General features: G+C 39.7%; 1 protein-coding gene across 3 annotated transcripts in view; it reads left to right on the forward strand.

Moving 5' to 3' along the window:
* Nucleotides 1-9493, forward strand: part of LOC110731975 (protein FORGETTER 1-like) — a 46822-nt gene extending 37329 nt beyond the window's left edge. For 2 of the 3 annotated variants that reach the window (XM_021911880.1, XM_021911881.1), the window contains exons 30-32: nucleotides 764-892; nucleotides 7396-7507; nucleotides 8975-9493. In XM_021911880.1, coding sequence (XP_021767572.1) covers nucleotides 764-892; nucleotides 7396-7507; nucleotides 8975-9006 — 273 coding nt within the window. In that variant the 3' untranslated portion in view covers nucleotides 9007-9493. The remainder of the gene's footprint in view (nucleotides 1-763; nucleotides 893-7395; nucleotides 7508-8974) is intronic. The other variant, XM_021911882.1, reaches the window with a different exon arrangement.
* The last annotated feature ends 17356 nt before the right edge of the window (nucleotides 9494-26849 follow it).

Raw genomic sequence — 26849 nt, forward strand, 5'->3', positions numbered from 1 at the left:
TCTTCATGTTTTTTTGTTTCTTCTGTAAATCATTAGTTCATCGGTTAATTAATTTGTTCAATTATACGTAGTATAAAATATGGACAAGAATGTAATTTTAGCAATTGAACAAATCCTCTCTTTTGAAAATGCTGATATGAGGAGCTTTTTTTAAATCAGCGGATTGAGTCAAATCTGCTCTTCCCAACCGCCAATCCTAACACCTCAAATTAGCGGATTGAATGGTTAAACTTTTAATTTGCCGCCAATCTGCTTAACACAGCCTGTCCGAGGTTCAAGCAGCCAATTCTCACACTCTTCTATTTTGTCTTTTCCCTTTTCTAAACCTTTTTCTTGTCAGTATAGTTGTTTTAGACTATAGATTGGAAAATTTTGTAGCTCATTTGATAAGTTTTGATTTCCTTATAAATCATAATCCTAAATTTTGTTGAGAGGTGTTTTTGGCATCACTGCTGTATTTTCATTTGAAGCGTGTCTTTGTCTAGTATTTATTCATCTTCCAGCATGATTGAGACACATTTACAATGTTTACTTGCAAATGGTTGCTACATTGTTTCTTCGCCTCACTCTCTTCCTTTTATGTTTGCTGTTTGGTTTCATTTTCTTGATCACTTCTTTATATGCTTAAGATCATAGCCTCATAACAGGGGGTCAGATGTACTCATGTACACATTCTTAGGGGAAAAAGTGTTTATGAATCATGAAGCTATTACAAGTGCCTATTTTGATTAATTAATTTGTTTTATTATATTATTTTTTGCAGTGTATGCATGGCCCCAATTGCAAGGTTGGTAGCTATTGTACTGTGGGAAGAAGACTGCAAGAAGTTAATGTTTTGGGTGGCCTGATCCTTCCAATTTGGAATGCAATTGAGAAAGCCTTATCAAAACAGGTACTGATTTTCCTGAAAGTCATAGACATATCAACAATGCAAAATAGAGAAATAACTAATGAGTTGCAATGACCTATCACACATTATTTACTTTAATACCTGTGTATGCACATACACTCTTTGAAATTTGACCTGAACATATTTGAGCTTCAACAAACTTCATGGTAGTTTGTAAATCATTCCCTTTTCTAGGTTTCACATATCCAAATTTTCTTACGCAGTGATGACTTGTTTTTGTTGTTGAATTGTCACCTACAGTGTGTTTGGATAGAGAAAGGAAAAAGAAAAGAAGGGGAGGGAGGGAGGGGAAGGGAGGGAAGAATGATGAGTTTTCCTTCTAAATCTCTTCATTGTCGGAGAGATCAATTTCTTACAATTTAATCCATCAATTTCTCTCCCCTCCTATCCCCTTCCTCATTTATTATCCAAATGAAAGATAATTCATCCCTCCATTTCCCCTTCCTTTCCTTTTCTTCCATTTTCCTTCAATCCAACAAAGTGCAACCTGAGGTCCTAGATTTAACTGCCCCTCTTGAGCAATTAAAGATAATTTTGAGAATTATAAACACTCATATGTATTGTTGATATGTTCCATGGAAGTAATAGTGGTTTGATGAGAGAAATTTTATTGATTTAATAACATATGCCCCATCGACCCTTTGAAAAGAAGAAAATACTGGGATTTTATATGGTTTTGTGTTTCTAAACCAAGTTGCACATTCCTTTTAATCATTGCTGATTGAGAATAGACTCAGTTATTGGGTGGGTCGGGTGAGGTCGGGTAAAAAAGGATCGCATTATATGGTCAATAGCGGGTCGGGGCAACGTGGGTCGCGGGTCAGTAGTGTATCAATATTAGGCAGGCCAACAAAATATCAATTAAAATAAATATTGGAGAAAGCCATTGTTAAGAACATATGAATACAAATTTATCTATGTAACTATTTTTGCATTATTTATACTCCCTACGGTTTCAATTATCTGCAACAAAGACAACTTTTACGGACTCCTAGGCAAAACTTTTAGGAAAGTTTAATGACAAGTTAGGGTGTTTAATTTAGTTGGGAAAAAGGAGGGAAATAAGAGAGAGAAAGTAGTGCATGTGACATAATTTTGCATGTGGTAGTGGGAAAAAGGAGAGAAAAGGTGGTCCCCTTTTTTTTTGTTGGAAATCTGTCACCAAAAGAAGAGGAAAAGTACTTCTCCCTCTCTTTTTTTTGTGTGAAAATTTCAAATTTTCACATTTCCACCCAAAATTTCAAATGTTTCAAAATTTGGTCCAAATTTAAATATCATTCAAATTTAAAGCTAACCATTAAACCTAGAAGTGCCTCATATAAAAAGGCAGCAAGCATTCAATGTGCATTCATTACAAACCAAGAGCCACCATGCCCTTCAAATTCTAAAATTCATTTTGTTCCCAAACTAAGGGCAGCATTAGGGTTCCGCTTCCAGCACTAAGTCCAAAATATTTACTGTCTACACTAAGATTAGTCCTAAACTAAGGGCAGCATTAGGGTTCCGTTTCCAGCAGCACTTCACAGAAACATCAGCAGCCACAAAAAAACTTAACCTTTCTTCACATCTGCAGAAACAGAAAAAAAAAAAAAAAGAAAGAAAAAGGAATCCAACCACATGGAATAGAACAACTACTAAATGAGGGACCATTTAAGTACATAAGTGAGGATGAGAACATGGAATATGATGTTGATTCTAACAGCAGTGAAGCAGAAGAAAACAACAGTGAAGGGGATGTACCACAACTACAACAACCAACAAGCAGAAAACAACTACAAAAAGGAAAATGGATGATGACATTTCACTCAACATGTAGGAGGGGGAACTCAGAAGGGGATTCTGTCAGGGTAGAAAATATGGGATTCACAGAAGTACAACACTTAGGGTCTGGAAATTTGTAAAGCAAAGTATAGCATAAGGGTATGTTATTGATGTCAGAAGCAAAAAATTTGGAAAAACAGGTCCAAAACCAAAGGACATGAGTTCTTGCAGTGTGTGCCATTATATTAAAGGCCAACAGAAAGGAGTTATGTAGCAGCTCTCAAAATTTCACATTCATTTCTCCATAAGTTGAAAAAAAGGCAGGTTAAGAACACATACAACAACAAACTATCCAACACTAACATCTAACCATAAAGTGGTAAGGCTAAAGTGGGCACTACAACATCTTCACCCAATTCCAGCAGTTAGTAACCTAACTTTCATGGATATGTAACAATACATACACATTGATGAGAAGTGGTACTATATGAACCTTGAGACAAGGAGGGGTTTTACCTGTTACCAAAGGAAAAAAATCCCTACAGATGCCAACAATCAAAGAGATACTAAGTGAAAGCCATGTTCATGGGGGTCATTTGGAAACCCTTGTATGATTGCAATGAACAGATGTTGCATGATGGGAAGTTTGATATCTTCCCATTCACTTACCAACAGAGGGCTAAAAAGAAAAGCAAAAGCAGAAATGCAGGGGTTATGGAAACTAAGGCTGTTGTGAGTATGAACAAGGATGAAAACAAGAAAATGCTACTGTACAAAATCATTCCAACAATAAAAAGACAATTGCATCCTAGTTTTCCTAAAAACATATTCATCTAGTGGGACAATGCTAGGCCACATCAAATTTCTAGGGATGAGGAATTCATTGCAGCCAGCACATCTGATGGTTCAACATTCAAATGGTGTTTGCACAATCCCCGGTCTTTTCAAGGTCATACAATCTCTACAATATCAGTTATTCCTTACTACATTAGATGAACTCATAGACAAACTGTATGAGGCTTATGAGTGGTTTGATCCTATACTAAACAAGTATACATGGATCACTTTGTAAGGGGGTCATGATGAAGATTCTTGAAAAGGAGGGGGGCAACAACTTCACCCACCACATATGGGCAAGTACAGAAATTTTGGAATGTGAAAGGGGACTCATCCAAGAAGCAGTTGACCACCTAAACACACTTTTCATTCCAGTAAACCAAGATATCCCACAAAACACTCAGTATGAGGTGGATGTAGACTAAGGACATACAAGACAATCATTCAAGGCAGGCATGACTTCCACACATAACCAAACAAGTACTCAAACCATTGTTTCCGTCAAAGTAAGCTATTGTTTTTTGTTCATGCTTATTATGGTTTGGTTATGTGTATTTTGGTAGATTACCTGTTTTTATTCTGAGGCAGTCATGTATTGAATGATTAGGATAAGGGACTTGTAGCCTTTAAATCTTTTGTGTTCAAATCAATTTAGTATGAAAATGCAGGTTTAAAATTAATTCCATCAGATAGGTAAGTTTATTTTCAGTGAGATGTATGTTGTAGGTTGTTACCTCAACAACATCCGTACAAGACAATTGTTTGAGCTAAACCACCCTAAATATCCCAATCAAACTGAGTCCCTTCATCATTTGGAATTTCGCAAATCACATAGCATTGAATGAGGGACTCAATCATACAACACTGAATGAGGGACTCAATCACACATCCAAAGGCATAGACTAACAAGAACTCTTAGGCAAATATACATGGGGACCAACACCTGCCTCATCATACATCAACAAACATACATTCCCTTGGCCAGCATGGGACTCAAACAATCATAAAGACAGAAAGATGCATACACCAATAATCAACAATGGTAAAAAAAGCCCAATCCAACATGAAAATCAACATACACAAGGTACAAGCATGTAGTATACAAGCAGGTATGCACATGTAAAACCAGCATATTAATCACCAACCAGTACCAGAGGGTACACAACCCAAGCAGAGGGAATACAAGGAGTGTATGCAGAAGCACACACAAATCATCAAGAACCATAAATTACATGCCAATAGCATTCAAAAACCATCAAACAGCAAAGTGTACACAAGGGTAATAAAACCCATTTCAACATAAACCCCCACAACATTAACCATCCAAAAAATAACCAACTGGGTAATTAAACCCATTTTAACATCAACCACCAACATCAACATAAGAAAGCAATAAGTTAGGGTTAAGGAATGGTTACGCTGTGCTCATCGGCTGTTGGGAGGGAAGTCATTAGGGTACTTGTCCCTAAGGTAAGCCATCTAGCAAGGGTCCTAGTCGTTGTAGTCCAGAGTAAAGATAAAGACACATCTGACCGTAGAGTTCCTCCCACCCCAGGCATGGGGGAGTCAGGAATCACCACCACCTCAATAGGGGGTTGAGGAACTTCAACCTCCACCACATCAGAGCCACGAGAGGACTCCACCACAGCAACAACGTTTAAAGGCCTGTCAACACCCACCGCAGTTACAACGGGACCCATTTCTTGTTTTTCGGCCATATCTGGATCTCCTTGACCCTCATTAGCACCCGTCTTCTCCTCGTCCTCATCGCTCGAAAAATATTCACTTAATTTTGCTCCGATCTTTTTGAGTGTAACGACAAGAAAAATCAGTGCAACGGCGAACAGGCTTCAGAATACCAGTGTCTCGTTGCAACTTGTAGAGGGTAACCCTCAGATCTAACGCTTAGGGGTGGTGTTTTTAGGGGACTCATTGTTATTTGGGTTCGTAGTTGCAGAGAGGGTAAAAAAAAACCGAATTAGGGTTTCATAGGAGAGAGAGAAAGAGTGAGAGGAGAGATAACATGAGGGAGAGTGAAGGAAATGAAAGAGGGGGGATGGGTTTTGAATAATTTCCGGAGAATTCTCCAGAAATGATGAAAGGCAGCAAAATCGAGACATCTTCAATGAAGATCAATGAATGAGGTAGTTGGGAGATTAAAGGGTTTGGAAGTAAGAGGGTATAAATGGATTAAATTTTGGTGGGAATCATTAGAGTGTTTTAGATATAATTATGTAAAATTAAGATATGTTAAACAAATTTAAAACAAAAAAGTAAGGGTAAGGATGTCTTTTTAAATTTTACTAAAAATAGAAAAAAAAAATTTGTTGCAGATAATAGGTAGCACCCAATTATGGCAAATGTTGCAGATAATTGAATGCGGAAGGAGTATATTAAATTGGAAAAACATTTTGGCACTTAATTGACTCTACCCATTAAGGATCCTGTCCATTAAAGGCTTTGTCCATTAAAAGCCCTTTAAGCTGATCTAAGTGAGAAGAGGTATAACTTCTTCGTGATACACATGACTCAAATTCAGCTTTTTCACCATAATAAAAGCCATAACTAAATAAGAACCTCAATTAAGCTTAAAATAACAAACTTTTTCGATTTTCCTAGAGCTGTGCACATTGGCTGGAAAAAACTTGGTCACAACCATACCTTGTATGAAATGGAGGAGCTTGTAAGTGTTAAAATAAGTGGAATAAGGTTATCAAGATTAAGCTTTTAATCAAATATAGACATTTAGGATCATTTGTAGTGAAATAAATGTGGGCTGCAAGGATACACATAAGCTGTAGGCTGTAGTGGGGAATGGGAGAGGGCATATTCAGTAAAATTAAGTCTTGGTGCTGCTTCAGTGTCAGCTACACTGTAACATTGCCATGTGATGATATTCAAGGTGTGTTGCTAGCATTTTGCTGCAATGTAGATATTCTACTACACTTTTGATATGTATTTCCTGAATTTAATCAAGCTTCCAAAACACTTAAAAGAAGTATTGTAGCCATAGACACCAAGACCAATGCAACTTAAAGCACATTACTGAGAATTTGAGAGTATTCCAACCATTATTTGATGATGCTAAATGCTAATGAAAATTCATCAAGTAATTTGAAGGGCCTTGCTATTATTTTGAGCCCATTTTAGGAATCTTATTTGTTTTTCACTTTTATTTAATAATGATTTTAATATGGTTATAGTTGAATATTAACCCCTGAGACAAGATTTTTATGGTGCCTCCCCTCCACTCATCTGCTGTTTGTTGGTGCAAAACAAATAAGCACATTGGGATGCGCAGGTGAAGGGAATTGATGGAAACCAGCTCAAATGATTTTTATTCCTTGCGAAAGTGGAATCCTCAATGCTTCAATTGGACTGAACACTGCAGTGTATGTGTAATCTATAATTGTAAATGAGGGTTCTTATAAGGCTCTAAGATGGAAGGCGCACAACTTAACACCATCTCTTGGCCATGTTGAGGGGCTATGGTGTAAGAACTGCTCCCTGGGGACCTACCTCAACTTGTAAACCAAAGCTTTCATTTATTTATATTTTTAAATAACAAGAAAATATGATGCCTGATATGAAAATCAAAATCCTATTTTATTCTTAGAATATATAATTAAAACCCTAATCTATTATGCAATCAAACCCATAACAAACTTTAGCAAGGGGTGTGCCCCCACCTCTCGTATACTGCCTTGGGTTGTATCCCTTGCCGAATACATTTAGTGGCTTTTGCTTTGTAACAAGCTACACATTTCCAATATATTGTTGTATATTATATAAACAGACTGATAAAATTTGTTAAAATTGTCTCAAGTCACTCCACTGCTGAACTTTAATTACAAAGGCACTTTTAACTGTGGCATTATAATCAACAGGCCCGCCAGAGTCATAGACGGGTTCGTGTTGTGCGTATAGAGACAACAACAGATAGCCAACGAATTGTGGGGCTCCTTATTCCTAATGCGGCTGTTGACGATGTACTTGATGGTGATTTTTCTTCTCTTAATACTTGCTAAATCCTTTCTTTTCCATCTTTTAGCTAATTATACTAGGTGTCATCACGTCCACTGATTGGGCTCTGTTTCCTATGCTGTCCTTTTGTGTGCATTCCCTTAGGGTATAGTGTGTGAATTTTTTTAGTCTACATATAATTTATAGTACTTAAATCATTGGAACCATAAGTAGCTAGGAATGACTTGAGAAGTTGATTTGTCATAAAAGTCGATAAAATAATTACCCAACCATTGGAGTTCTAAAATATATTTATGGTAAAGCTCTTGAACAAACTTCAAATTAGTTAGTCAAAGTGGAGGATTGACGGATAAATTTTTTTAATATTTTACTAAGGAGGCTTGGAAAGTATAATACTACCTCCGTTACAGGTTATGTGCAACGATTAGACATTTTCCCTCTCTGCTTTATGTCAAATCGTTGCACATAACCTGTAACGGAGGTAGTACTTTGTTTTGCTAAGCTTGACTTGTTTTGTGGCCTTACCTTTTTCTTAGATGGCTAAATGGGTTATGTAGGCTTGGACAACATAAGACATGGGTTCATGTCTACATGTCAAACTTGACTATTACATCAAAATGTTCCATATGTTTGGCATAAATTAAGTTTTGTAGTGTCCATGCCAATGTCATTGTGTTTTAGAAATTTTACTAAAGAGGCTTAAGAAGTATAACGTAGAGTCCAAGTAGCATAGCAGCGTGTTTTAGGAAATCGAAACTAGTTGTTTTGAGCATAATCTTTATTTTTTTCAATGTTGCTTATGAGTGATTGAATCTAATTTTAAGCTAGTCTTGTAATTAAAATATTACTCTATCCTTAGTTGGCCTAATTCATTTACAATCCTTTCATTATTCTGTGTTTTGTTCAGTGACTTGCGCAAAACCTTCAACTGTTGTATGGAGACCTTCCCTATAATATAAAGCAAGTGTATTGGATATAGGATTTAAAACCTGAAATTTTTTGGGCTCTACTCTATTCACCTAATTTCATATGAGATAAGTTTTGAAAAAGGTTGATAAGGATTACCTAAGTTTAAGTTACAACTAAAAGTTATAAATGGTTTGATATAAGTTCGAATTAGATAGGATAGGTTTTATCTTGTGAAAATCAAGTGAATAGAACGTAGACACACCCTTAAGTCTCCCTTTGGCTAAGTAATTGTGAAGAAAAAAATGAACAAGGTTAACGTGTACCTCTACTCAGCGGGGCTTTTGTCAGGGGCAAGGAGTACAAGGTTATGCTCCACTTGGTGTCTCTAATTAGAGTTTAACCTGTGTAGAGCTTGAACTGAATTTCTTTCTCCATTCTTTCCTGGTGTTCAAGCATGTTATACAGATTGGCAATTTTGGGGAATTTCATGTCTGCTCAAAATTTTTGGTTAGGTTTGTTCTTTTCTCTTTAGTTGTGGATTCATATATGACAATTTAACCGATGTATTTGCAGATTTGGCTTGGAATCGAGGTATTGATGACTAATTCATATTCATCGAGCCATTTTCTACCAAATTTCATGATTGATTTAAGTGTCGCGTCGTCAACTCAAGCCGTTGGTAGCAAGAAATGGATCCCGTGCTAAATACCCAGGAGTTGTACATACAAGAGCAAATTTTTTGAATCAAAGCTATATCATTGTTTATCAACCCATGATGGGCGATCTCATCCTTGTAAAGCTTCAGTGTAATAATAGAGCACAGAATTATAGCGTCACTGATGAACTAGACTCGGTGATTTTAGCTGCTAACTATAAATATGTAAACCTTCTTCAAATAGTTAATATCCCTCGGTTCATTTTATTGGTTACATTTTGATTCTTGACCCTATTTATTAAATGAGATAATCTTTTAATTTATTCCTAATATATGAGATATGTTGTAAAATAGTGTATGTTCATCATCACTTGGTAGTTACTTTTGTATATATAAATTACTTCTTTGGATGATTAAGGAGTAGACAGTTTTTATGATATTCTACATTCTCTCTATATCCTCTCTCTGCCCTCTATTCTTTCATTCTTCTTTGTACTTTTCATAATATGTTATCAACCCCATTGCCTATAATTATCATTATCATCGAACTGAAAATAAGCGTATGGAAATTGTAATCAGAAGAAAGAAAAAAAAAATAACAAGGGGAATTAAATTCAGCGAAGATTATCATGTCAGTTAAATCTGTGGTTTTGTTTTACTAGCTGTTTAACTTTATGATATATACTTAGATTTTGATTGGTTGTTATCCTATCTTGTAACATCATGCTCATTTTATCCACCAACATTATTATTAGTCATTAAATGCATGCTTACTAGATAGCAAATTGCCACAAAAGAACATCAATTCCTAACTAATTTTGTATCAATGATATATTTTAAAACTTGACAAATAGATTAAAATTTTATCTTAAAATTCGAAAAACAACCCGGGCATCGCACGGGGCACAAAACTAGTATAATTTATATTTGTTCGAACTGCAATTCAACGTGTGATTGTTACATCAAAGTGCTTGCTATGCAAGTTATTTTCCAGTTATTATATTAATCTATGAATAGGATATATATTGGCCTTTTACTGTTCAATATCACTCCACCAATTAGTATTATGTGCACCATGGTGCACCTAGAAATAGGTGCACCACGAATATACTTTTGAACATTTATTAAAAAAAATTGAACATTTTGCAAAAAATGAATATTTAGTAAAAAAATATGAACTCGTCACAATAATTGAACATAAACATGCAATTTTTATGTTCATATTTTATTAAGAAATGTTCATTTTGTATACATTAAATGTTCAATTTATATTACAAAACTATTGAATTATTACGAGTTATTTCAAAATTTGTCTGACTCGTAATAATTCAAAATTTGCAATTGTTCAGATTTTTTTATTATATGTTCAAAATTTGTTATTGTTCATATTTTTTTACTAAAAGTTCAAAATTATAGGCGTGCTGCATTGCGATTGTTCAGATTTTTTTACTAAATGTTCAAAAATGGCGTTGTTCAGATTTTTTAACTAAATGTTCAAAATTCTCGATTGTTCAGTTTTTTTACTAAATGTTCAAAAGTATAAGCATGATGCATTGCAATTGTTTAGATTTTTTAACTAAATGTTCAAAATTTGCGATGTTCAGATGTTTCTACTACATGTTCAAAATTTGCAATTGTTCAGATTTTTTAAGAATTGTTCAAAAGTATAGACGTGGTGCACCTATTTCTAGGTGCACCATGGTGCATCTTAAAATTTGCCTTGTGTATTTGTAATTTTGTATGAATGTATGATTTATAGTTTTACTCTATCACTGTTGCATGATGATTTTATTTGTTTGAACTTTAAAGTTGTGTTTAGATATATATTATTATTACTATTACTATTATTCTTATTAGTATTTATGCCAAATTGGTTGTAAATTTTAATTTATTGTATGTATTTTTGCCGGTTTTATGATCACTAGTTTATTTATTTTCACCACAATATATGCTACTTTATTTAATTTTATCAGTATATTATAATGTGAGTGGTGTAGCAATTACATATATTTTGTTTATTTTGCCATTGCATGTTTGATGAGTTGAGCACCAATAATCATGTTTTTATAATCTCTGATTTGAATATTATCTTGTATAATAGGAAAAGGTCAAATCTTGCCAAGTTTGAATTTGTGGCCCTTGATATTACCGGAAAGAATTATTTATCATGGGTGTTAGATGTTGAAATATACCTAGATGCTAAAGGGCTTGGTGAAACAATCAAAGAGGGTAATAAAGCTACATTACAAGACAAAGCTAAAGCCATTATATTTCTTTGCCATCACATCCATGAAGGGCTAAGGTTGAGACAAATCTTGTATTTGAAGTTGGCGAAGGTGACTTTGATTTTGGCGAGGCAACTCATCTTGAAGTTGCTTATTTTCTTACTACCATCGAAATAAATAACTAATGATGTATTGGTTATGTTGTTAGATTTTAGTTATAGGACTCTAATTTTAAAATAGGTTGGTTATGTATATATTTTATGGTTTTATGATTGTAATATTTTATATATATATATATATATTTTTTGATATAAGTTTAAGCAAATTACATATAAATATTAAAGGACGAAAGACTATTGTTGGCTATAGTAGCTAAGTCATGAGCTTTCTGGACCATGTCTCGTTGAACCTTATGGATGCAGCACCAATCAAAACATGTGCTCAACCGTCGAATCGATTTGACGTTGTAGACACCCATTTGTGTCTACTCAAAACCAAACCCGGTGATGAGTACCTTTCGCGTCGATTCATAATCGAATGAAGTGAAAGTGTGGAAGGTCTAGTGTTGCGGTTAGTTTTTATTTCTTTTCTTTCTCTCTGTTTTTGAAAACCTATTTTAAGAAAATAGCCAATCCAGTTTGGTTTGGTCCATGGCAAGGGTCCAATAATGATGTAGTTGGGTCGGATTCGAAAAGAGCTTTCCAACGATATATTATAAGCTCAATTCCGATGAATAATGAGGAAGTTATGACCAAATTACTAAACTGGGCCCGGTTTAATAATGTTTATATGCGGCCCAATGATCTAGAGGATGGCCTAATATTGATTTATAATTCCTAATGCAATTAGAATTGATTATATTCTTCTAGATTCTTCTAGAAGGTTCTTTTCATTCCTAATTTAATTAGCATTGATAAAATTGACTTTAGTTGACTTTTTAGAGTTTTAATCAGAATAAAAGAAGTGTTTTTAAGGAAAATACGATTTTTCCATTCTGTACGGCTAAATTTTATCAACTTAAGAAAACGTGTGAAAACTGTTGTCTAGCATTTGACGATAGGTACAGCGCCTGGAGCTAGGATTGGCGTCTGGCTAGCCCTGGCGTCTGGCGCTAATGTCTGGCGTCTGGCGCCAAGTCGTTTTATTCTCTTCGAAACTCTGATTCGTTTTTTTATCCATCCGGCTGATTTTCTCTATAAATAGCCTCCTAAAACCTCCGTTTTCAATCATCAATTCTCATCAAAAATCATCAACTCTCTAGTTTTCTAATATTCTCTTCAAGATTCTCTTGATCTCTCTTCTCTCTAAACTAGCTTTTGCATAAAAAATTCCGCATTCACAAGATCTAGAAACACCTAGCCAAATTCGAAGTTGCATTCGCCCTTGACGTGAAAGGTTTTAACTTCTGAGGGTTTGGTCCCGAATCTCTCTTTCAATTATTTAATTTAAATGTTGATTTTATTATTTTCCTTGAAGTTACTAACGTGTGTATTTTGTTATTAGAAAGAGGTACGAAGCATCCAAGTAAGTGCTTTAATTGATTTATTGATATTATGATATAGAAATCATGCTTATATTGTTATTTTGATTCCTAGTATCATGTTAGGACGTTTTATTGCTTCTAGTATCATGTTTAGGGTAACAACTAAAAATTCCTAATATCAAGTATGATTAAAAGAATGCTTCCTATTTTATTTCCTAATATTCATGTTAGTATCATGTTAGGGTTAAAGCTTTGATTTTTATTGCTTAGTGACATGCTAGAGTTTGTTATTAATCTTGTTAGTACCATGCCTAGGATCTTGCTATTATTATGCTTTAACATGATTATTATAATTGTCATTGTAGACACCTAAAAATGTCTCCCCAAAACCAAACCCGATGATGAACAACCTTCCACCGCCATTATTGGTCAGGTTGAGTATTTAATTTTTAGAGTGCTTAAATCCATATTTCCATTTCATAAACCCACCCGTGCTAGCGCCAGCAATACCTGACTTTCCTCTTCGACTCTACCTTACGGCCACAAGAGAAACGATGGGGGCAATGCTAGCACAAGAGATTGAAAGCAAGGAGAATGCAATCTACTACTTGAGTAAGAAGCTTTAAGGATATGAGACACGATACACATCACTTGAAAAATTGTGTCTCGCACTTGTATGGGCCGCACAAAAACTAAGACATTACATGCTCACTCATACAGTGCATGTCGTGTCCAAGATGGATCCTCTCAAATACTTGTTCGAAAAAGCAACACTCAATGGCAGATTATCAAGGTGGACAGTCAATCTTGCTCAGTTTGACTTGAAATTTGTACCACAAAAAGCCATCAAAGGTTCTGCGGTTTCTGACTTCTTAGCAGACTTTCCGCTAGAAGAAGTTGAGAAATAAGAAGATGAGTAGGATTTCCCTGACGAAGATTTACTCATGACCGAAGATGATAGCTGGACGCTCTATTTCGATGGAGCTTCAAACCAAAAAGGATGTGGTGTAGGAGTCTTGCTTGTATCACCCAATGAAGAGCACATCTCAATTTCCATGAAGCTCGACTTTGATGTCACCAACAATGCCGCAGAATATGAAGCATGTATTTTAGGATTAGAAACAGCTGTCGCCTTGGGAATTAAGAAACTCAGAATCTATGGTGATTCTTCACTAATCATTAACCAAATCTCCAAGAGATGGAAAGTGAGAAGTGAAAGTCTCGCTATGTATCAAGCTCATTTAGAAACTCTCACAGAGCAACTAGATGAAGTGGAATATACGTATTTGCCGAGAGAAGAAAACCAATTCGCCGACGCACTAGCTAAATTAGCATCAATGGTGCGAATTCCAACGGATACAATCAGAATGTCGTTGACCATAGAAAGAAGATATGAGTCGATCTTATGTTCACACACTCGACGATGAACAAGAACCACAAGAAGAAGATGAAGAGCCATGGTAGATATCCTTAACTATGTGACAAGAGGACAATACCCTCCCAATACTGATAAAAGGGCACGCCGTGCTTTGAGGCTCCTAACCTCACAGTATGTGCTCATCAGGGGAGAACTCCACAAGAGGACTGCAATGGGGAGAAATCTCTTATGCATAGCCAAGAAAGAAGCACACAGAACCATGGAAAACCTCCATGCCGGTATATGTGGAACGCACATGAATGCAAAGATGTTAGTCCAAAAGATTCAACGACAAGGTTATTATTGGACTACTATGGAGAGAGATTGTCACGAATACGTCAAGAAATGTATGAAGTGTCAAGTCTACGCAAATTTACAGCATGTTCCACCTTCGCTTCTCTACACATATACTTCTCCATGGCCTTTCTCCACGTGGGGCATCGACATCATTGGAAAAATAACACCACCAGGACAAGGGGGGCACGAATTCATCCTCGTAGCGATCGACTATTTCACCAAATGGGTCGAAGCTGCCTCATATGCTAAGCTGACGGCGAAACACGTAGCTCAATTCATTGAGAAAAATATCATATGCCGCTATGGGGTACCACATGAGATGATCAGCAATAATGGAACGCATTTCCAAGCCGAATACGCAGAATTATTACAGAAATATCATATCAAGCATCACAGATCATCACCTTACAGACCACAAACAAATGGTGCGGTCGAATCGGCCAACAAAAATGTGAAAACTATCATCGAAAAGATGACAGAAAATTACAAGGATTGACCAAGTAAGCTACATTTCGCCCTTTGGGGATATCGAACCTCTGTTCGTGCATCAACGGGGGCTACCCCTTTCTCTTTGGTCTATGGAGTTGAAGCTGTACAACCAATTGAACTCGAAATCCCTTCTCTTCGAATCGCATTGGAAAGCCAACTAGATGAAGTCGACTGGATTAGAGCAAGATATGATGAACTAGTCTTACTTGATGAAAAACGCTTGGCAGCTTTGCATCATGTCCAAACCAACAGCGTATGGCGCGACATTTTAATAAAAAAGTCAAGACTAGGAACATCAAAGAGGGTGACCTGGTGCTTAAGGCACTTCGCGAAAATGTGTTAGATGCAAGAGGAAAATTCAGACCAAATTGGTCAGGCCCGTACATTGTTAAAGCCATCTTGTCTGGCGGAGCGGCGCAATTGGTAGACATGGACGGTAACGGTTTCCACAATTTAACCAACTTGGATCAACTCAAGAAATTTTATGCCTAGTCGCATGGTTTCATGAGCCAATAGAGCTACGTTTGGCCTGATTCCTTTTTAAGGATACGTAGGCAACCCCTCAAGGGGGCCCGACCACTTCAAAAAAATAAAATCCTCCCTCAGTCGATCAAGTATACGCATCAGTTCAGCATTGCATCACGACTAAAAAAAAAAGGGGGATCTCTGCCGCGACACGGGACATTCCACCGTGGCACGGTGGACCTGAAAAAAGAAAAAAAGGGGATCTCTGCTACGACACGGCACATTCCACCGTGTCACGGTAAAGTCCACCGTGGCACGGTGGACCTGAAAAAAAAAATTGTCGTGACGCGGGAATTTGCAACGTGTCACGGGATTTTTCACCGTGACACGGTGGAATTTCAGGTTTTCCGATTTTTTTTAGTGACGCATTCTTTGCGAATTCATTATTTATTCGAGGTTTTTATTTTCATTCTTCCATTGCGTCCGACTCCTTGACTCGGATAAATAAATAAAAAAAAGTCATTGTAATTTTTTATTTAAGGCTAAAATAAATATGCTATTGAAATAAATGTGACTACAATTATTGGCATCATACCCTTATTTTAAATAAAAAATTATAAATCATAAAAGCAAAGAAATACTGATCTAATCCCTCTTCACTTTAGGACCCTCATTCTCTTTTTCAATTAGGTCGGCCTTCACCATTAATGTGTCTTTTGTAGCCCGAACCGTCACACCCCTAGTCGAACTTTCACCCCTTTCACCTTTCTTAAATTTCTTCGGTTGTTTCTCTCTATAGACCATCTTCTCTTTACCCTTCCCTTTCACATAATTTTTCCTTTTCGACATTATAGGAGTCTTAAACTCAATCTCTTGTGTTCTTGGACCTAGACGATCTTTAGGAGGTGCTCTCTTATTTCCAAGACGACTCTTCACGTCATACTTGCGTGATCCGAATCGTTCCCTCCTACTTATAGGGTTCAACCATGCCTTGTATGCACTAGATAAAGGAGGAGGAGCTTGGTCACTTGCAGAAACGGTCCACAAAGGTCTTCCAATCCAGTAAGTCTCGTACTTGTGAACGTTACTTTCATGCAACGATACTTCACGAGGACTATCGTTATAGCATGGAACTACTTGTTCAAGTCCATACTGCCGCATCAGTCGAGAAGGACAATAAAAAGTCAGTTTTGAGATACTAGGAACACGACAATATGGAATATCATTCGTACCAACCATCCTAGTAAGCCTCCACCAAGGAACTACCCAACGAATGGAAAATTCCCTCTTTGCAAAGAAATTTTTCCAGCCTTCATACAACATGTTCACGGAGTAATTCTTTTTCCTGCGGACTAGGTCGTTATGGCCATATTTTTCAAAATTGTCGGGGGCTTCAAATAATTCTAAACGCTCCATCAACCAAATCTGCAAAAAAAAAAAAAAAAACAAAAAAAAAAAATAAATGTAGATTTCCCGTGAGATGGCAGACTTCACCGTGTCACGGCAGATAGCCACTGTGACACGGTGCCTGTTTTGTGTTACGGGGGCTACTCGGAGCGTATTTTTACTTGCAGCAATAGCAGAGAGCCCTTCCTGATGGCTTTCCGGTCAGCTTTTGCTTCGTCAAGGCCACGAAACGTTTCTCCAAGGCACGTAGGCATAGGGGATCTCCCAGATTCAACATGTTCAAGTACAGACGCTAGGCAAGCATGTCCTACCCTACCGTTTGCAAATAATAGCTTGCTAAACATGCAAAAAATATATGCCCTTTTACGATATACATGATAAGACTCAGAGATAGGGCGATTAAAATATAAATTTTCAAGGTTTTATAAGTCTACCTCATTACCACACACAATTCTATTTAAATCTAGTTCTGTTAGATTCAGATGGCGTTCAAAATCTTGGTAATAATATTCACGTAGGGTAGGCATGGAAATAAGATTTCTAGCAGGAAATCCAAAGATTGCACCAAATTCCTCCGGCAGGGGACAAATTTCATCGTAATCAAATTTAAAACAATGTGTTTCTGGACTCCAATAGTCTAATGCTGCCCTAAGAAAATCATGTTCAATCGCCACATGCCTCAGGGCTAGTAAACCCCTGACATGAAACAATTCTAACTCTCTTTTGTCAGCATTAGTCAAAGAGTAAGACCAGTCGCGCAATGTATTATCAAAATTCTGAGACATTATTATTGAAATATGAAATTCCAATTATTTTGTGTTTCGTAATTATTTTGGTCCTATTTTATAGAAAAAGCGCTCGAAACTACTCAGAAATTATCTTTTAGTACGCGTAAACCACACCGTTGTAGAATACGCGCACCGCGACACGGGGAATCCCACCGTGTCACGGGAATTTTTGCCGCGACACGGCAGTTCTTGCCGTGACACGGTGTACAATGTCGTGTCGCGACACCCCATGCGTTTTCTTTTTTTTTCTTTTCCCTTATCTATCCGGATTTTTTTAGTATTTTAACTTCACCGTTTATTTTTCAGTTTTCTGGGAGTTTTATTCCTAATAAAATTCTCAACTTTTTTTTATTTTTATTTATTTTTATTTATTTTTATCATTTCTTTTTTTTTTTATTATTTATTTTTATTTATTTATTTATTTATTCATTACTTTAGTATTTCATCCTTTTTATTTCTATTTTCTCTTTATCATTTATATATTTACTTATTTATTCTCTTTATTTTTTCTTGTCTTTTTATTTCTCTTTCTTTTGGGGAAGGTCGATACCCTCCACTTACTCCACTTACGTTTTTTGTCGCGTCATTAATAAATACACGATCACACACAATGAGTCTCAAGCACACACTAACACACACTAATAAACGCATAAACTGTGAATAATATACAAAATGAGTCATAGTAAATAAATAGCGTCAAGTGTCATCACAGTATGTACAAATAAAGACCCTCGGTCAAAAGTCTGCAGAACTAGAAGAGTTAGGGTCAGTATCATCTCCACCTTGTGAATACGGGAACGGTGAGCCAAAGAGTCCCGCCATCATTCGAGTACGGGGAGTAGTGTCCCTACTAGTCCCTGTGACTCCAGCTGCAGTCAAACTCAAGGCAGGACTCGTTCAACTGGTAAACGGTGTAGACTGACTCAAAGACACGGGAATCGTCGGTGGAGGCATCGTCCCATACATCGGAACTGAGAATAAGCCCGACACCGGTGGAGGAATCCCAGACGATGGAGATGAAAATAAACCAGGATCCACGGGAGTCAAAACAGGCCTAAACTCAGGCTGTGAAGGCTGTGAAAACGATTGCCGCTGCCCCTGACTCTGATCCTGAAAGCGCTGGGAAGACAAGGGATGCTGCCACTGAGCCTCCTGAAACGGCTGAGTAATCTGAGGCTCTCGCTGAGACTGAGAATGCCGATGAACCGCAGGAGATTGTCTACCACGACCAAGCTTCTCCTCGTCCGAGCCTCTATGCCTCGAGCGCGAGCGGGACCTCTGTTGCTCCTGAAAGATACAAAATCAAAGGGCGTCAACAAATGAAAAATAAAACAAATGGTAGAAGTGGAAAAAATGAGCATACCTCAAGAACATCGCTAGAACTTGTTTGGGGGTAAAAATACCCCCTATATATGTGGACCAATGCCACCTCGACACGTGTCCGCAAGCTCAACGCTCAATGAGCCAATTAGAGCATGACACGTGTCACTCAATGATAGAAGGATGAAAATGGGCTCTAAGCCCACAACCCTAGAAACCGTAAAAACAGTGAGAAGCCAATCTAATTATGTAAAATAACCTAAGAGGCACATATCCCAATGCTCTATAAATACTGATCATTACATCAGTTTTAAGGGATCCAATTCTCTCTCTAAGGGCAATGCCCCCCACAATTACTCTCCCTTCTCTCTACTTTCTCTCTCTAAAATACATTATTTCGATCACTGACTTGATCGTCGGAGGCGGACCTTCGGCCCCCCGGGGTTCGTTGTTTTGCAGGTGACCGGGCCGTTCGAGTGTTGCATTGCGGATCTGTCTCCCGAGGGACGTACACACCCTCCATTCGGTACGTACAAAAAACCCCAAAACATTTGGCGCCGTCTGTGGGGAGACACATCTGTAATGGCACAACGGTAGTGGATCACCGACTCAAGAGGGGAGCCTCCTTTGGGAGGCAGCAGGCATCATGAGGCCGGATGTCAAGTACATCAGGCGTCGTGAGGTTGAATGTTGAGAGTCAGGCAGCCAAAAAGGCCTGTCAGACTAAGTCATGCATATTTGAAGGTTAAAGGGCAATGCCGTTTAATCTAAATTTTATTAGGGGAGAGACGGCTAAATTGGCCAACTCCACTATTTCAAACCAACTCATTCAATGAGTCGGCCGCATGCTATTCATGATTGATAGTTTGATACTATCAACATCATATATATTAACAAATATATATGTATATGAATGTTACTAATTGTATTATACATAATATAATACAATAAATTTTTAAGAGTAAACTCTTGTAATTAGTGGAAGTACATGCGGCAAGTGACATTCACTTCCATACTTCCAAGTTTTTGACAGCTAGCCTGATCATTAATTTTATTCACTAAAGTTCACTAGCTCATTAACTAGTGGAGTGAGAGATTCATCATTTTTTCATTTTTAAAATTGAGCGGCTTGCTTTTTACTATGGTGGCCGACACTGTGCAAGTAACAGTTGGTTTTGCTTGCAATAGGACAACCGACACTATATACCAAGCTACTCCGCTATTTCATTAATAAGCTTCTCCCTATTAACATATGCGGCTTTTCTTCATTTGAGGTAATTTGTGAGCTCCATGATTCGCAATAACTCAGGCAACATTTAAGTGGATGCCTGATTGATACAACCGGCCTTGCAACTAATATAGCAGCCGCACGAACCCCATAATGCAGTCATCATGTAATGCAGGCGGCATAAGGTTAGCTTTGCTCCAATGGTGTCAGCCGGTGATCACTATCAATGGTGGCAGCAGGGGCATCTCTGCTCACCAATTATTTGGGCAGCTTTGCTCGTCAAATAAGCCGGTTGCAGGGCTGTTTTCTTTATCAAAAGCCGGCTCAAGTTAATTTTATTAAACTTGATATTTTACATTTCAGTTATCATGTGTGGGAAAAATAGCCCAAGCGGCATATTAGAGTCAATTATAATGGTAATTGATGATGAAAAAACATTATGAGAAGTATAGCTTGAATTCTACACTTTGGTGAAATTGAATTATAAGCTTTGGTGGAGTGTAGTGTGGACCAACTACTCCACTACGCAAGGCTCTTGATCAACTCCATTAATTTCAGCTCCCATACCCGTCTGACATTGGAATTTTCATCAAGAAGGAGCTCAATCGGCATTCGAGAGTAGTTGCATTTCTTCATGTGACACTTCAAGGCCAAACTATTTTCTTGTGGCAACATACACAAGCGGCCAAGCTGTTTTCTTGTGTTAACATACACAAGCGGCCAAGTCTTTTTCTTGCGTTAGCATACACAAACGGGGAGTATGCCAACTCTTATTATAGCAGCCGGTCAGAGCTAGCAACGGTGGCAGCCGGTCAGATCAGAGCTATGAACGGTGCCTCAATTAAGCGGCTGCCATGGCTCAACTTCTCATCAATTTATCCCGGCTGTATGGGTAGCTTTTCTCGTCAGTTAGGCCGGCTGCAAGGGCAGCTTTGCTCACCAATTAAGTCCGCCTGCAGGGCTGCCTTGTGCCTCAATTGTACCCGGCTGTGTGATGCTTTGTTAATTCTCAAAGACCAGCCATAGGGGCTTCTTGGTTCTTCATTTAGACTGGCTGTGTCATTGGCTCTTTGAGCTCGATGACAGGGGCTGCTTTGTTCATCGACACACCCGGCTGTGTTGATTCATCATTATCATTTTGGTGGAAAAAAAAAGGGGTGAAAAAGACGCCTAATTGATGTTCTACCAGTTTGTATGTATATAAAACTTTGGTGTAAAAAAGGGAGAGCTACTCCATTGTTTATTCTTGCCTTAACAAGTCACTCGGCAATTATAGCCAACCAGCGTTGGTGGTTATCAAGGATGGCAGCCGGTCACCGTTATTAATGGTGCCAGCCGGTTACCATCATCAAGCATTTCCGCCGGTCAGCATTATCAATGGTGTCAGCCCGCCTGCGTTCGATTTTAATCTTGAACAAGCATTAAGAAGCGTTTGGTGTGTGCTTGGCCTCAAACGGCTGTGAGTATCAATAGGGTCAGCCGGTTACAATCATCAAGTTATTATTCCGGCTGCAGCATTGGCTCATTGAGCTCGAACTTACTCCAAGCCGTCGGGGTCGTAATCAATCAATTTATTATATTTGCACTCCATACCGCCTGGGTTGTAGACAACTAAATCCGGCTGTAGGAGTTGCTTTGTTCAACCTCAAAAACGGCTGTGATGTGAGCTTGCAATGGCAGATAAATTGCAATCATTATTATGATTACAAAAAAAAAAAAATAAAAATAAATTATGAGCTTAGTCAAAGGGCAACTAAGCCAAATAAAGCTACAAACTGCTGCTTTGTTTCTTCATTAAAACCGGCTGCATGGCTGCTATGTTCATCATTGCTCAAGCCTATTGGGTTGTCATCAAAATTATCAATAAAATGCTTTGCATAATTGATAATACCAAGCGGTTGCTTTTGACAGCTAGCTTGTTCATTAATTCACAAAGCTTAATCTACTATATTTCATTAACTAGTGGAACAAGCTTGTCTATTATTTTATTCATCTTCCTTTTGCAACAGAGGAGCTGGTATGGATGATGGAAAAGCCGCATGTACAAGCTAGCATTATTTTTTCATCTCCCATCTACAAGCGGCATTCTCAATAATTTACGAGATCCGTCTGAATGTGTTGAAGCCGCATGTATAAATAATTATCAAATCGGCAGACGGCACTTGATCATTGTTCATCAATGAAGCCCGGATGAGGGGCTGCTGCCTGCCTTGATTAAGCCCGGTTGTGGGGCTTTTTCTTGCCTCGATAAAGCCGGCTGCCATGGCTGTTTTGTTCAAGCTTAAAGGCGGCTGCCATGGCTGTTTTGTTCTTCAATCAAGGCCGGCTGTATGTGCTGTAGGGGCTGCTTTGTTTATCATTATTATGCAAAATAACCGCCTGTGTAATCAGTGATTAAAATCATTCTTCAAGCTCAGTTGCTTGACATCCCAAAGCCGACCAACCTTCGAGAACTTGTGTTCAACCATCTATAAGCTAGCACAGGCGGCAAATTAAGTTCAAGGCAAGCGACATGAAATGACAAATGCCGCACGGTATTACAATAAGGAGCTTGCGATATCTCTGGCTCCGATTCTTAAGCTTTCAAAGCAAATCAAAGCCGCACCAAGCGTTTGAATATTGGAGGTAACCATATGATACGATTTTATAATAAACTAAGTTTGAAACTTAGTAGCTAAATTAACGTCCAAGTGACGTGAGGCCAATGGCCAGATAATAAACTAATTTTGAAACTTAGTAGCTAAATTAACGTCCAAGTGGCGTAAGGCCAATGGCTAGATAATAAACTAAGTTTGAAACTTAGTAACAAATTCAACATCCAAGTGACATGCGGCCAATGGCCAGACAACTAAACTAGGCACAAAACCGCTTAGTGGCTATACAGCCGGTCTCAACCTAGACCAGAGGCCAATGGCCGGATGGTTGCTTTTTTCATAAATTCTTCTGTCCCAACATGGACAAAGGCATCCAGCGACACCCCTCCGGGTGCGATCGTCGCAGAGAGAAGCCAACTTGCTTGCTCTACGTACCTATGCAGACTGTTTCGGGGTTTTTTGATGTGTCCTGCGGGAGAGTTACAATTCCAAGAATGCCCTTCGACGCCTGTGCCTGCAAAATCACGAAGACTCCTGGGGGTAGGAGCTCCGCCTCCGACGATCAAGTTAGTAAAGATACGGGAGGTAGAATGCACGTAATGTAGAAGTTACTTCTCGCGTAATGGGAGAATTCTGCAATTAATATTGCTCGGGGTAAGTGTTTTTCTTTTTGAGAAGTATTCAATGTGAACAACAAATGTTCCAGCCCCCCATTAATGAGGGTCCTTCCACTATTTATAGTGGGGAAGGGATGGTTTCCCTTTTAGGGTTTAGAGGACACGTGTCAGCAGAGGATTGGAGCCCTGCTGACCAACGGCTGGATGCCACGTGTCACTAGGCCATTGGGCCACGTGTTTAGGGTATTTTTACCCCAAACATTTGCCCCTCACTGGTGCTGACGTGGCAGGGTGCCACGTGGCGCCGGTGAAAGGTTTTTTTTTTTTTTTTTTTTTTTTTTTTTTTTTTTTTTTTTACAACTCTTCAGATTCTTTTTGAAGGATGGAAAAGCAGAAGGCGAAGAGTCACGACTTTTCACCTTCTGGGACAAATTCTATAAATAGGAGAAGATGTCCCTCGAGCTCTCATTTACAAACTTTGCCAAATTTCTGAAAATTTGAGAGCAGCCGGCAATTTGAGAGTTGAGAGCATTCGGAGTTGAGATTCGTTGAGAGCAACCGGTCTACAGACCGTCTGGGTCGTTGCAAGCTAGCCAAAGGTTTTCGAGAGGGTAATCAGAGAAACCCAGCCGGATTTTGAACCGCCTGCGTCTTCGCAAGCATCCCAAAGAATTTCCAGATTTTCTTCTAGGTACCGTCTCTATTCTTTCTAGCTTTTTCATGTATTTCCGTTTGAGTCTTTTACTCGCATTTTTGTTCATTGGTCCCATAAGTAGATGGACCCCTTATACCCATACCCGGAACCTAGCTGTGAACTCAGCCGGTTTATTAGTACGGCTGAGTCTAGAACTGGGTCTGCCACCTCTGTTCTTTGGGACAACCCTTTTTCAACACCCATATCGACCGACTCTGTGTCTGTGCAGGACACAATGGCCAGAATCCGGTCTACTGCCAGAGATCCCAACTACAGAAGTGGGAGCTCAGATGAGCAGCCGCCTGAGGTCCCAGCTTCAGGCGGTGAAGTAGAGCAAGGAGAGGTAGAGCAGAGAGGCTCACCCGGGGGCGCTCCTAGCACCCCGGGTGATAGCATTTTAAACGAAGAGACTGCTCCCCTCCAGGAGACCAGAGAGCAGGTAGGCTCTGATAAGGAGGTCTCCAACTCCCCAGCCGGCTCTGATGCCGGTCACGTTCAAAGTAGCAGTAGCAGCTACTTAACCGAATCTGAGGATAGCGAGGAGGCGGAGAGGCCTTCTTGGGATAATAGGAACGATCCTCTCATGATCGCCGTCTCCTCTAAGGACCGCGAGCTCATGCGGGCTGCGCTGCCAGATTTTATCAAACAGCGGCCGCTGGGGGGTGACTATACAATGCCGATCCCGGCTGCTCTGGGAACAATATGGTGGGAGGATGGACAACCGAACGCGAACGCTTGGTTCGGGTGCTACGAGGCGGCCTTCGTGGCCGGAGTCCGCTTCCCTCTCCACGACACAATAAAAGCCATACTTAGGGGGTATGGCCTAGGTCTCTGGCAATTACCCCCAACTCATGGGTAAATATTTTAGGGTATATCGCCGCCTGCGAGATGCAGGGCCTCAACCCCGGCTGGGAGGCGTTTGCCCACATGCATTACTTGAGTAGGAGCCCAGGCGGCTGGAGAGCCTGGTATACCTTGACCACCCAGCCCAAATACCTTATGACCTTGGACAAGCCATCCAAATGGTCGGACTGGAAGCACCGGTTCTACTTGGTTAAGGCCCCAACTACGGCAGAGAACAGAGAATTCCGGATCTACAACCGGAAACCAGAACTCTTGGGGACCAAGTGCTGCCTGCCCCCTGTCCCGGAGGATGATAGAGAGACCATCCTTGACTCCGGGTTTTTTGAGTTAGTTCCTGACACCCTCTCATCCGGATAGATAGTAAGGGTACCTAGAAACTGGGTGCCCAAACATGAATTTTTTAGGGACGAATGCTTCTTGTCCGCTTGTGGTCTAAGCAGCATGTTTAAAAAACGTATGTATTCGGAACTCAGCCGGTTTCTTTCGAACCGGATGCTTTATTTCCTTGCTTATTTATTATTCTAACCGTGTGCCTTCCTCTGCAGAAGAAGCCAAGAAAATGCTGCCCACCGAGAAGACACCGGCTAGGTCGGCTGCCGACATCCGGAAAGCCAATCTCGAGAAAAAACTTGCTGCCCAGGCGGCGAGGAAGGTATAACCGTCTGATCCTTCTCGTTTATTTCAATCCTTTTATCCCATAACTTATATTTTTCTCGTTTACAGGACGGGAAGCAGATGCCCGGTCCCTTCAAAAACAGGTCAGGCCTCCGCCGACCCAACAAGAGTCTGCATCCAAGGTGCAGAAGACAGCCGACCGGCAAACTACCGGCGGCAAATCAATAAAGGTCCCAGGCGGGCCTGGATCTGCGGATGTGCTTTCTGCCATCCCATTGAGGACCGCAACCGGTCCCTCTGAAGGCCGTTCGGGCCGCCAAGGTAACTTCGACCTTACACTGCTTGACCTGCCCATGCGGGTCAAGTCTTATTCACAGTCTCGATCGCAGCCGGGGGATTCTCCAATCAGCCGGCAATCTATAGGCAGAGCATATGCGAGTTTCTCACCGTCTGTTTCTGGTGCAGATAATTCTCCCCGCTGGCCGGACGGGGCACAATATGCCCGGGCCATGCTGAAAGCCGTCCCCAGGGACGAGAAGGAGGCGATCCCTGGGATCAACTCCTTTAATGCCGACCGGGTGCTGGTCGACCTGGCCGACGTATGCTCCAACAACCATGCAGTAATTTTCTTGACGTGCATTTTTAAATATGCAGTATTAACCGGCTGTATTTTTGCAGGCTATGCTGCGCGTAGAGGGGCTCAAACGAGCTTATACCCGCAAGTCTGAAGAGGTAAGGAGAAGCAAACGGGCTGTTGATGACGCCCATAATGTTGCTGACTACTCTTTGTACATGCATGGCTTAGAATCTAAATCTATACGCATGGAACAGGCGGAGAAGACCAAGGCCCTCCAACTGCAGATTGATCAGCTGAAAAACCAAGTTGACCAACTGCAGGCGTCCCTGGATGATGCCAATAAAAAGTTGGAGGAACAAAAAGAGCCCCTCCAACGGCTGAGCAAGGCGGAGACTGAAAATGGCCGCCTTGCCAAAGAGAATGAGCGCCTGCGCAAAGAGGCGGCTGCTGCCAATGAGAACTTCAAGGCCACCTTAGAGTCGGAGCAGAAGAGGCTCATTGAAGAGAATGAGCATGACTGTGCAAACCGGATGCAACGGGCGTTTTCCCTCATCCACCCGGAGGCGGACTTCACCGTCTGGGAACTCGCCTTCAAATATTCTGATCTTGCCATTCTGGCCGAGGAGGCGAATGAGCCGGGGCCCGGACCCTATGACGCTTGGGTTAGGGAGGAGATTGCGCGACGGCAGGCGGAGGCTGCTGAAGAGGAAGAA

The sequence above is a fragment of the Chenopodium quinoa genome, unplaced genomic scaffold (assembly GCF_001683475.1).
Source record: "Chenopodium quinoa cultivar QQ74 unplaced genomic scaffold, ASM168347v1, whole genome shotgun sequence".
Classification (NCBI taxonomy): Eukaryota; Viridiplantae; Streptophyta; class Magnoliopsida; order Caryophyllales; family Amaranthaceae; genus Chenopodium; species Chenopodium quinoa.